Source organism: Lissotriton helveticus, chromosome 5_1 (genome assembly GCF_964261635.1).
Source record: "Lissotriton helveticus chromosome 5_1, aLisHel1.1, whole genome shotgun sequence".
NCBI lineage: Eukaryota > Metazoa > Chordata > Amphibia > Caudata > Salamandridae > Lissotriton > Lissotriton helveticus.
The window spans coordinates 695,241,367-695,254,501 of NC_136065.1; the positions used below are offsets into that span (position 1 = coordinate 695,241,367).

Here is a 13,135-nt window from a genome sequence, read left to right on the forward strand (position 1 = left end):
AAGTGTACTTTTGCACGTTTATAAATTCATCGTATGTCAGTTCATGCAGTGCTTTTAGTAATAGTGCAGCGTCATTGTTGCCTTGTTTTCTATTGATGGTTTTCACTTGTGACAATGTTGCCGATGTGTCTAGTCAATGCTCGCGGTTTGTTTTTGGTCATTGTTAAAGGGAATCCAGAAATAAAGTGTATTTACGACTAAGGCACAGAATTCCCTTCTTCCTGGAATATTACCATAGGGAGACTTGCCTTGCAGTGTCACCAATACAGCCCCCATTTCATTACTGTACTCTTAATGTAGACAGTGCATTGTTGGTACCACAATGCCTGTACGGCATGGTCTGTTCATGTTTATGGAGCAGCAGGAATCTGAACATAAAGGAAGATGAACATACCTGCCAACTTAAAAGGAGCCACTGTGTGTCACACGATATTGGCACTCTCCTCACAGTCACTCTGTAAACAGAATGTATCACATGGTGAGTATCAAGTGACCTGGACATCTTACTGAGCAGTATGCTTCAATACCCTTTACCCTTTTTTTAGGAATGGGAAGGAGTTGCCAACCCTCTCTGCCAGTCATGCCCCTCCCCTGTGCTCCCATACCAGTTCAGGATAAGACCTCCTGGAACCGTGCCCCACACAGGGTGAAAAACGGTTTTAAGATGGCAGATCTGCATGAATCTAATAGAGAGATGGTGGGTGAGGGGAGTCTACAACTTGAATGAAGATACCAGTCGTTCCAGGCTAGGATTAAGAGTAAATAACCTCTCCTTCTCCATCATGGAGTCTTCGTTGCTAGTCACAAACACTGAACATAATAGCCAGTACATCTCCAGGAAAAGTGTCTGTTAACAACGATAAAAACATTTTTAAAAATACATACAGAATAAATTAACCAAAATAATTTGTAATGAAGGCTGACCCTCTTGGAGTTCTGCCCTGGAGTCTGAATTGAAACAATAGTCAATAGTAAAGGTGTAATAGATCTTCTGTTGGCTGGTTTTCACATGTCTGAAATTGGAACCTTTCTCAGTACGGCTGTAAGTGCAGCCTTTCCCTTTGAGGACCAAGTCTTGTGTCTCTTGGGAAGGTTTATTGTCTCCCTACATGCACACTATTACATACAAAGTAATCAATCTTGCTATGGTTTAGTGTGTTTTGATAGTTACAATTACATTTTTTGATGCTCTGTGATTTGTTTCTAGAAAGTAAAACCCTTCTCACATCCAAGGCATGGAGGGATCTCTCAGTAGGAAATGATGGGGTTTGAAAAAAAGTGGAAGAGGAATTTATTGTGATTCTGTGGAAATTGGAAACTACTCTTTATATGAGGGACAGGCAGGTTATCCTGACTAACCTAATTTTGTTGGAAGGCTGAATAGGGTGCAGGCAAACTCAACATTTGCATTTTGCTTACTTTAAGGGATGAGCTAACCGCATCCAAGTAAGGTATATGAGAGGCAACTAGTGCATGGAATCAAAGAGTGGTCATGGAACAGGGACCCTGAACTTGGTTAGGAATCCACTTACACTTTCACACGAGCAAGAAGATCTGACTGGATGGATACCTTTTTGATACCTTTTGTAGGCTATAATCGCTAATATGCTATTATAGCTTAATCAAGGAAACATACTAGGCCACATTTGCTACGCTATGGTTTTGCAGAAAATGTGTCAGGACTGCTTCCTCTTGACAAGTTGACAAATCAATGGATTCATTTAAAAAAATATTTTATTTATCATTACAACAAGTAAGATGAAGGTGCCTGGGTCAACGCATATCCCACTCAGCAAAAAGCAGATACAGTGTGCATGGATTTCACAGGCAGGAGAGAAGAGAAAGACGTGTCTTTTAGCTGGTAACATATCCCAGTTCTAAAGTCAAGAGGTGGCAGAGTATGTAAGTGTGAACAGTTTAAATCCCAAAAATTTCAAGTAGAAAACTGAAGCACAGTAACAGCTTCTGCACAGGCATAGTAAAACAACCTAAGCTGAGTTAAAGTATAGAACACAATAGGGGTTCCCTCCTGACAGTTAACCAAGTTAGCTTGAGTAAATATCTTTATGATCTGACAAAAGCAAAACCTTTATTAAGTTCTGTATTTATTAAGTTAACAAGCTGGTTCAGATTTTATTTGCTTGTGTAAGAAAAATGTCAATTGTTGGCTGCAGAACACTATGATGGCGTTGCATGCTGAAGTGTCTCAAAGAGAACTGCTTTGTATAGCCCTGAAAGGGATGTTTAATGTTGTAACATCCCTTAAGGAACCTGATGGAAGGTCAATATATTGAACACTGAGGCCTTTGCAGAAGGTGGTGGAAGGAACATAATCCAGGTTGGTTCTGTGCAACCTATGGATGTCCTGAGTCTCCTCTCAAAGTCAAAGAAGCTTGTTGGGCGCACAAATCGCCCTAAGGTATCATGGCGCTTACGGGACTACCAGTAGGCTGAAGGTCATGTCTGTTCATCATTATTTCTGATCAAATAGCCACATTTTTAATTCTTTCCGAAAAGGTCTGTGTTCGACGATGGAATGAAGATGGGAAGGAAGCTTATTCCAGAGATGGGGGCAAGAAAGGAAAAGGAACGTCCCCCACTTTATACCATGTGGATTCGAAGTGGGGTAAGGAGAGATTTTAAACTAGATCTTAACAGTCTTCCTGGCTGGTACCAGTTAAGCTTTTCCGATAGATAACAGGGTCCGGTTCCATATATGATCTTGTGAGTGAGGCATAGGATTTTGAAATGGCCTCTCTTTCTTACCGGGAGCCAGTGGAGGGACCTCAGGCTGGGGACTGAAGGAGATCTAGATGGCAGATTCAAAGTAAGTCTGGCAGCTGTGTTCTGCAGAATCTGCAGTTTGGAAAAAAGATCTTCGTTTAGGAAAGCCAGCAAAGCATTCCCATAATCCAATCGGCTTACAATTAGACCGTGCACCAGAGGTTTCCTGGCTTCGGTAGGTATCCATTTTAAGATTCTACGTAATTTCCACAGGATGCCATAGCAGGTGCCTAATACAAGATTGACATGGGTTTTCATGGATAGTTTGTTATTGATGGTTATTCCAAGATTACGCACCGCTTGCTTTGGGGATGGGCAAATGCCCACTTCTTGTGGCCACCAATTGTTGGACCAATATTCTTCAGCCCTACCAAACAAGATGGTCTCCGTTTTACTGCCGTTGAGCTGTAGTTTGTTTTTGCCCATCCAGTTGTTAATGTGGATCATACAATTTTTAAACTGGGTCATTGTGTCTGCAGGGTCGGTACCAAACGTGATCAACAGCTGAGTGTCATCAGTGTAAGACACGGTCTCAAAACCATAGGACACGATTATCCTGGCCAAAGGTGTTACACAGAGGTTAAAAAGCAGAGGGCTTAAGATGGATCCCTGAGGAACTCCTATGCTTACTGACCTACTCCGTGAGGCCAGGGTGTCTATATGTACAGTGGTTGAATGGTTCTTTAGAACGTTTTTGAACCAGTCCAGGTCTTTCTCCCAGACTCCTACCTCCCAGAGCCGCTGTTCTAAAACGCTGTGGGAGATGGTGTTGAAAGCAGCCGACAGGTCCAAAAGAACCAACATAGCTGATTCTCTTTTGTCCAGGGCCAGCCTTATATTATCAACAATCTTTACTACTGCCGTTTCGGTGCTATGTGCCGACCGGAAGCCAGATTGCGATGGATCAAGGAATCCATGATTTTACAGGTGGTTGGTAAGTTTTTTGTTTACCAGGGATTAAAGCACCTTCCCGAAGTAGGGCAGTAGCGAGATAGGGTGATAATTACCTGGTACCCTAGGATCTGAGTTTGGCTTTTTCAAGATGGGCTTGACTTGAGCTGTATTCCATCTGGTTGGGACCATTGCTTGATCTAGTGACATGTTAACATCTAGTCTTGCAGAGATCTTTAACAGGGGTGCTATTTTAATTAAAAAAGCGGGTGGAAGAGGATCTGCTGGGGAACCTGATTTGATCTTTGATACAGCCTCTGACACCTAACAGGTGCCTTCTTGAGGTTTCCTGATAAATGGGTGCAATCTTTCTACTTTGTATACACATGTCACCCCAATCTTCTGGTCTCATTATTTTTAAATCGCTAGGATGGCCTCGAGAGGGAGCCAGAGGAGATCACATTACTATTGGTGAGATGTGGTTGAAAGTTTAAAACGTGCCTCACTTACAAGGCATTTTATCAACACAAACCCACTTACCTAGTTAATTTAGTGCTTGTTGAAAAAGGCATAAGAGAATCCAGAAACAAACCGTCTCTATACCCATAAATACCAAAATTCTGCTACTCTGTAGTTCTGAAACAATCCTTCTCAGGTTCAGCTCCAAGTGCATGGAACACTTTACCTCCGCACTTGAGATAAGCACTTGACTTCCTATACTTCATAAAAGATATGAAACCTCACCAAGCATAAGCTACTTCGGAGACCTTGACCCTAAGCTCTTAAGCTCTGAATCAGGTGTATTTTAGATGCCATGCTGAAGCCAACCCCTAGAGCAGAAGCCAGTCACTGATACAATATTCTTAGTGTTCCACCTCTCCCTCACTTGATCCCTGCTTCCCTTTTCTCCCCCACACCACTCTGAAAGATCACCATTTTTAAAAAAGTTTTAATGTACTCAGTTAATTGTTCTATGTCAAGCACTTAAATTCCTGTTGGTGACCTGGAGCTCTATGAAACTGCTAAACAAATAGATAGATGAAAAGTAAAAAGGACTGTGAAGGGAGTGAAAGAACAGTTCTCGGTTCCTATCCAGGCAGTCAGGAATTTTCCAACAGCCGCCTCCTTCTTGTCTTCCTCGATTTAAGCACCACTTGTCCTGGAAGCAGTGACTGTTTACAATGATCTACTGATGATTGTCTGGATTCCCTGGACAAATCACTGCACAATTCCTGTACCATCTCAGCCTATCTTTTTCAACACCTTCATCAATTTACTCTGACCTACATCTAAATCGGTTCCTCAATTAACCAATTTTCAACTTTCCAAAGTGGAAACGGGAAGCCTTGTCAAAGATTGCCTCTACCTGCTTCTTGGCTCCACCCACATCCAAATCCTTCCAGATCCACCATGACCAGATTAAAGTACACTCTCTCTATGCAAAAGTGTGCTACCATTGCCATAAAGTTATGCTCCCGGTTTCCTGTGTGACACTTATTTCAAGAGGATACATTAGGGCCATCCTCTAGACTCCCAAAGAGCAACACAAAATGTAATTATTTTTATTAGCTAGCTTTGTCAAAGTGTCAAACTTCTTCTGTCAATAGGGACAGAGACTGAGGCAAGCTGCCTATACTTTTCTTTTAGTAAACATTTCATCAGTAACACTATGCTTTGGACTAATGGTTACCAGGCAACGAGGAGGGGGTGGGGTGGTTAGGTGATGATGTATATTTTTCTGGGCCAGTTTAGTCACCCACTCACAGCTCTTCACAAATTCCAGGAATGAGGTGAAGGAAATCTGCCTATGCGTAGTCAACTAGGATTTTTCTCCTTTTGCTATACCCTATATTTTTTTATGGCTTTAGAAGACTGGGCACTTACACCCTGCTAACCAGGGGTAAAGTGCCTGTGCTTTAAACATGGTTGAACTGGCATATTTAATTAAACAAATAAGTCCCAAGTATGTGGTACAAAATTTACAGAAGGACTGCAAGTTAAATGTCATTAGTGGACTACAGAACCTATTGTGCCCTCCACTACAGCGACAGTGTAAAACATTGCTTCAGGCCTATCATTGTAGATTAATTGTAGCAGTGTAAAAATTGCAATTCGGATTGTCAAAATAAATCCCTGTGACTGGCCAAAATCTGCCTTTTAAATAATTATAAATCACCATTATGTAGAGGCTATGTTGCCCTCAAGGCAGGGTGCACAGTATTTAAAAGTAGGACATGTAGAAATTTAATGTTAACTTGTCCTTACAGTGAATAGCACCAAAAAACAATTTTTCATTATGCCAGGCCCAGCTGTCATATGCAGAAATTCGGAAAACAGATTAACAGTTGTAATAATTTATCTTGGGAATGGGACTAGCTAGAAAAATAATTAAAAAGTAATTATAATAGTTATTAAAAACCCAATTCAATGGTGAAGCTGGCTGTTTTCTAGGGAAAAGTAATTTTTGGAAAGTTACTTTTTCACTACCTGAAGTACCTGGAGGCTTCATTTGCATTTGTTCTCCCATTTCTGCCATACAGAAATTAACTATTGAATTTTTTTATTTTACTTTACAGGTTTTTAAATAGAGCGAACTTGACCCAAAGGTATAGGGTATCAGAGCGCTTTACATAACACCAGTTGCATTACATGAGGACACATTCATTTTTTGATAGGCATGGGGAGATTAAGTGATTTTCCCAGAAACAGAGGATGTTCAGCGTCATTGCCGAGACTCGAACCCAGTTCCCCAGATTCGAGGACGACCGCCCTAGCCATTAGCCCATGAATAGGTGTAAAAAGGTCTCAAGTGGCTCCCAGGAGCAAACAATAGGCTGACATGAATGGGCAGAGAGGAGTCCTCTGACCTTCATCAAATATGCAGGGTGGAGCTATTAGCACTCTTTTTGACAATACAGTGTCAAAACCTGCTTGAATATCAAATTCTGCTTGATAGGTCTGCTGGATTTACGTATAAAACTTGGGGGTATATGTGAACAGAAGGGGGAATAGGATATCAAAATAATTCTTGTGTAACAATTGACTGGTTGCTGACAAAGCACACACAAAGAAGCTACCCTGAATGAATAGTCGTTTGCGACTAGTAACTGAAAACTGACAAGCACTAAGCACTAGTTAGTGGGGTGCTGAGCAGCTCAAAAAAATTTCAAGACTGACCTCACAAACCACATGGTGTCATGCTTCATCATTGGCAGTCCTCGCTCTCTAAAAACTGTGTTTGGTAGAGAGCAGGCCTACACCTGGAGACAAGGAGGCGCTTCTAAAATCCAAGTGGGGGCCAGTGGGAAAGTGATTCTTAAAAACCAATGTAAAAACCAAAATACATTTATTCGCTGGGTATTTACTTTGTATTAAAAGCTAAAATGTGGGGATTGGGGAAACTAGTACCCCATCACCACCATTGTCATCAACATGTTTCTGCCATTCTGGCCCAAAGGGTCCTTGGCATTCATCAGGATGAAAAAACTAGGGCTCCTATCTTACCAAATCTGGTAGATGTTACCACTGTGTAGGGTGACCTGTGTAATCCTCTAACTGAACAGTATTTTTTAAACCAGAAGGCAGGGTCCGCATTTTCCTATGGGAAGAGGGTAAAGGGGACCCCAGTAGTCACACTTGCCTCACGGTGTGTCCCTCGCCGTCCTCCATGACGGTTGCACTCCTCTCCCTCGATGATGACTGGCTGGCTGGCTGGCAAAACCCTACTTTTGTTTTACTAGACTTCTGTCTCTTGGTTTATTGTAGGTACAGTCACTGCCCCACCTGGATCTCCAGGACCTAAGGAAGATCAGAAGAGGACTGAATCTGTGAGCGACTTGAGACAAGTTTCTAAAACAAAGACGAGGATTGAAATGATTAGAAGACTGACCTCTTGTTAAATCTACAGGGCCACAAGCTACAAGAGGCCTATTCCCTCAGTTGATCAGTGGCAACTGGAGCTGGACTAAACCTTGCTGTTTGGCCTCTGAATGTAAATGTAAATGTAAATGTTTGTATTTTATATAGCGCACTTCTACCCGGAGGCCTCGTAGCGCTGTATTCATACCGCTGCGGAACCCATCCTGGCTTTCCTGTGAAATGTCCACTCCTGGGCACCCCCAAGGTGAAGCCAGGCATCCACAGCGCTGCTGGGGCCGTTGTGGAGATTAAGCAAGCTATTGCCCAGAGTCACAGAGTGGGACCCATGATTAGACTAGGCACCGAGGCGAGAATTATCATGTCCGGGGAAATTGAGCCCAAGACCCGCCGAGGCAGGAATCGAACCCTGGTCCCGGGCCAGACCTCTGCATCAGAGTCTGCCGCTCTAACCATTGAGCCACACTTCTCCACTGAATGACACCCTGTGAGCTTCAAAGTGCCTCTGAGGAGATTCCGGAGAGTAGATAATGTGGTAGATAATGGCTAAAATGACTAAAGTCATAAAGGAAAATCTTTGACCAGAACAAACCTGGAAGAAGTATTTCTGAGGGCTAAAACATGACTCTGACTTCAAACATAAAAATAAGTCAACGGGTGCTAGCAGGTCAGAAGCTGCTGTGTTGGTGGACAGTGTCACAGAAATAGGAGTCAAATTGCAAGAAATGCGGTCTCTAAATGATTTCAGATATCACCAAAATGACATTTGTAAACCAAATGTTCACTGCCAAGATTATTATGAAATGAAGGAAACATACAGTAAGAATTCCTAACATGGAAGTCACAAACATAAAATATGAATGATTTTAAACAAATGAAAGCAACAATACTGTTTGGTTTGATATGCAAGTAAACTGCTTCTGCACAGCATGAGTGAATTAAAATGGAGATTCTTACCGTCGTCAACACACGTGGTTCTGGAGGAAATATTTTGAAGGAGCGACAGCACTGTAAATCAATGGGATCTCTCAGGTAAAAGGCCTGCACTGCTGCTGCTATTAACTTAGGGTGATGTTTCAATACGGCTGCAATGCCTACTGGAAGGTAGCAGTGAGCATGGTGCAAGGACTTTTGAATTTTCTCAGGGTATCTGGAACACAAAATGAAAATCTTGAGAGAAATTAAATTGTAAAATGGTGCATCTTTGACTTGTCTATGCATTATGCTAGATTAGTACTTGAATCACAGAAGACAGAGATTTTTTTAATGAGGTAGGTCAATTGGAAAAATGCAGAACGTTCAAAGCAAAGGAGCGCCTCAAAGGCCATTTCGACACCAGGAGCTTCCCAAATCAAGTAACTGTAGTATAGTGAAGTCAGTTCAGCAAGCCACACACCACAAACAGTGCCACAAAGTAAAACTCTCACTAATAAAGCACACGAAGGTCTTTAGATACTCATAGTTTGCATCAGCAGCAAAGAAAGAGGCTGTGATGTGAAAAGGAGAGGCTATCATGGGACTGTCTTGGCTATGGGCGCGAAAGGATCTTGTTTGATAGTAGATGATACACAAACGTATGAAACAGTTTGCTCAAGGCAGAGAAAATCATAATGTTGTCCTCTGGTCTGGACACATAATCCAAACAATACTCAATTGTGTAAAGCTTGAGACGTTACTGCAAAATGAAGTAGTATCTTCAATACATTTGCGATTTCTCCATATTGAGAAAAGTAAGAATAGGTGATGCCTATACAATAAGTTCTGGTAAGAACTATTTGGAGTGCAAACTCTGATGAGATTAGCAGACCCCAAGTAATGTGCCTACCACAAACACAGTGGGGAATCATTATTTTTATTGGTGTAGCACTGGATGCGACTGTTCAGGTGTCTAACATCGCAGTGCTCAAGGAGGCACACAACCTGTGTCGCAACACTGAGCATTCGGGAGCGAAATAATTTGAAGATGGGAGAGTTGGTCTGAGCCATAAAAAAACTTGAAGGTTAATATTTCTAGAAAGCTCTACAACAGCTGGACTTCGTGTGGGATAATCTGGCTGAAAGACCTGAGCTCTAGAGTTTTGCAGATGTCATTTGACAGTCTCCAGAGTAAATGTCAGCTAAATCAGTCACAATTTTATTGTCACTACCCTGTTTGTCCGTTACAAACCCTACCTGATCTGCATCAATCAAGCCTGGAAGGAGCAGTGCCCAGTCTATTTGCTAGGACCTTAGTGTAAATTTTCTTGCAAACCCCCGTAGTCGCATAGATCTCATTAGGTCTCCTTATCTTTCTTATAGCTCTCCTAGCAGTCTAGGCACGGAGCTTGCCTAACTTACTACCCTTTTCATGAAATGTCTGCCCCAACTTCAGAAGTGCCTTCTCTGCCCCATTCTTTTGTAGGATGCTTAATTGACCCCTTAGAGTAGCTGCATTCCTATGGCTTCTAATGAACGGGTTTGGCTAATCAAGCTTTTCTAGGGTGGCTAATTGCAAAATCAAATGGTCCTTTACCAGCCTGATCTCCCTTCGCTTTGCAGCTGCCATTGCCTCCCTTCTAAATGTCGCCTCAAATGCATCCCAACTAGTCACCCCTGGGGCATCACATTCTTTATTGTAAAAGAAAACCCCTAATCGATTGGGCTACTTCCTGTGTTGTCATCCAGTGCCTAAATATGCCCAGGGAGATTAGCTAGTGGGTTCCGGGGAGAGTGGCACGGTGCGAGAGGAAGCAAGAGGCTTGGCTCTCCAGGTAACTTTGATAGGGACATGGTCCAACTCTGATAAATATCAGAGAGAGTTTCATAATAGATTCTGCGCCGAATAGTCCCTGTAATTTGGGTGCAGAGTGTGCCATGCTTCTCGAGTTCCCACAGGGCCAACAGACGTTGTAAACCTTAGAGAATGTCTCTGGCACGTGTCCCTCAACATTTTCCCTGTACAGGCTAAATTAAACTCCCCCCCCCCCCCCACTGTCACCTTTTTCCTGCCCCCTCGATAAGTTTTCCCATTCTGTCCTGCGGATAATGGTCCTGTCTCGTGTTGGGAGCAGTGCTTTAAATGAGCTGGTACTCACCGGTACGGAGTACTGGAACTTCTCAGTTTTCTTCCCTAGAGTACCAGAACTTCTCCTTGTGTCAAAAGAGTACCGGTACTCCTAGAGGCAAGCTGGGGGTCGGGCTCAGGGTACATGCAGTGAAGGTGCCGATTACTTAAAGGGGCTCTGACGGTCAACAGTGAGTGTATTCCATTGCTATGTTGCTTCTTCTGCCTTACACTCTTTATTGACAGTGTGACAGGAATAAGGATATGTGGCCTGATGGACAGCTCTCCACATCGGAACTTTTAGGTTGTCAGTTAGAGTGTAAGGCTGCAGCACCTTTGGCTAAGTTCAGCTCATGTGTATTTTACAGTTATATATAGCGCACACTTGGCAGGAGAGAATTAAATAACTTTAAATGAGAACTGCGAGTTCTACACGAAAGCATACTTTATTTTGTTTTTATGGCACAGAGAGCTGAAATCCCGGCTTCTAATCAACATCCTGTTATTCTGGGCAATCTCCCTGTGCCATAAAAACAAAAAAGTTATGTTTTCATGTAAAAGTTCTGCTTCGCAAGTAAAAGGCTTTAATGCCCTCTGGCTAAGTTCGCACAATATAAAACTGCAAAAAACACCAATTGTGACCTGCACATGTGAAGAAACTTGGCCGAAGGACACTAGGGCGCTTTTGCATTGAATAAGAAAATGGCACTATTGTTAAATACCTGCCTCGAAGCCACGCCCCCAGGCACGTCCCTACCAGACCCTCAAGACCCATCCCAATCAATTTGGTGGTTACTAGCACTTTTCTTTTTCCATTTAACCCCTTCAGCGCTAATGACAAAGCCAGCTCGTCATGGGCGTTACCTGCGCTACGCGGATGACGAGCTGGCTTTGTCATAAACAAGCCATTTTTAAAATTTCAGCGCACAGCGGGAAAACGTGGTAGCGCGGTAGGGGTTAAAGCACTGGTTGGGAGCATATATATTTATATATATGTGGTCTTGAACTGTGCCCCCAATTCTACACCTTCAGGAATCTTCCCTCTGTATCTCTAATCTAAGCATAGTAACCTTCTCTCCTGCCACTGTGTTCTTTCCAAAAATTGTCACTGTCCTAGTAGGTACTGACGCCCAGTATTGAATGGGATATTTCCTATTACTCGTACTAAAGAGGTCTCCTGAAAGAAAATAAGGTCAAGGGCGTTTCTCTAAACATGTTGCAAAGTTGTCGTCTATTGTTGGGAGAGATTAGCCCCCCAAATGCTAAGTGAGATCAACTTTGAAGCAGCATTTGACACAGAGCTTTTTCTCGGAGAGGGTAATTATTTGACAGGATCTCAATCAATCAATCAGACATTTGTAGAGCAAGGCAAATCACCCATGAGGGTCTGGGGCGCTGGAGATGTTGGTTGCTGCGAGGTAGATTGTTCATTCAGGTCTTGAGTTCTCTCCTGAATTGTTAAAGCGATGGTGCTGGGGAAGTTTGCTCCATGCCTTGCCCTTCAGGTGCCAGAAGGACTGTTCTCCTCTGTTGGTTCGGTGGATCCGTGGGATGTCTGCGAGGTAAAGGGAAGTAGATCGAAGATGTCTGGTCGGTTGGTGGAAGGTGAGGTGTTTGTTGATGTATGCTGGTCCCTCATTGTGCAGGGCCTTGTAACTGTGGGCCAGCATATTGACCTTCCATTTCTTCTAGATCTGGAGCCAGTGTAGTTTCTTGAGGTGGGTCCTTCTAGAGAGGGGAGGAGGAGTCTAGCTGCTAAGTTATGAATTGTCTGGAGTCTCTTCAGGAGGCGTACAGTGAATTCAGCGTAGAGCGTGTTTCTGTACTCCAGTCTGTTGGTGATGAGAGCCTGAGTGACGGTACTTCTGGTGGTGACTGTGAGCCACCTGAAGATCTAGCGTAGCATGCAAAGGTTGTGGCAGCAGGTGGGGGAGACTGCTTTGACTTGTTTCTTAACAGATAGCTTGCTGTCCAGGATGATGGAGAGGGTGCAGGTGTGGTCTGTTGGTGTGGGCTGAGTTCCACAGGCCACCATGCTTCGTTCCATGGCGCGGTGTTCCTGAAGATGAGGACTTCTGTCTTGTCTATGTTGAGTTTGAGGCAGTTGTCCTTTATCTAGTTAGCAACGTTCATCATGCATCTGTAGAAGTTTCTTTTGGTGGTGGACGGGTCTTCGGACAGCCGGGGTGGGGGGTGGGTGGGCAACATCATGCAGGTGCTGAATAGGGTGGGACTGAGAGATGATCCTTGGGGCACCCCTTAGATGATCTTGGGCTCCGAGATGAACGGTCATAGATGGATCCTCCGGGTTCTACATGTGAGGTAAGAGGCGATCCATTTCAGGGTGTCTTCCAGGTTCTCGTGATGTGAAGTCTGCTGATTAGGATGTGATGGGAGCCGGTGTCAAACGTGGCCGAGAGGTCCAGTAGGATGAGGGCAGTTGTTTCTCTGCAGTCCAGGAGGACCCGGATGGTATCGGTGACTGTGATCAGGGTGTTCTCGGTGCTGTGGTCGGCTCAGAATCAGGCCTGCGAGGGGTCC

The 13,135-nt window shown here is 43.5% G+C and overlaps 1 protein-coding gene across 1 annotated transcript in view; it reads right to left on the reverse strand.

Annotated features, from left to right (window-relative positions):
- The window catches only part of ECD (ecdysoneless cell cycle regulator), a 285,220-nt gene that overhangs the window by 208,771 nt on the left and 63,314 nt on the right, over positions 1-13,135 (reverse strand). The window contains exon 6 of the mRNA XM_078643094.1: positions 8,509-8,701. Coding sequence (XP_078499220.1) covers positions 8,509-8,701 — 193 coding nt within the window. The remainder of the gene's footprint in view (positions 1-8,508; positions 8,702-13,135) is intronic.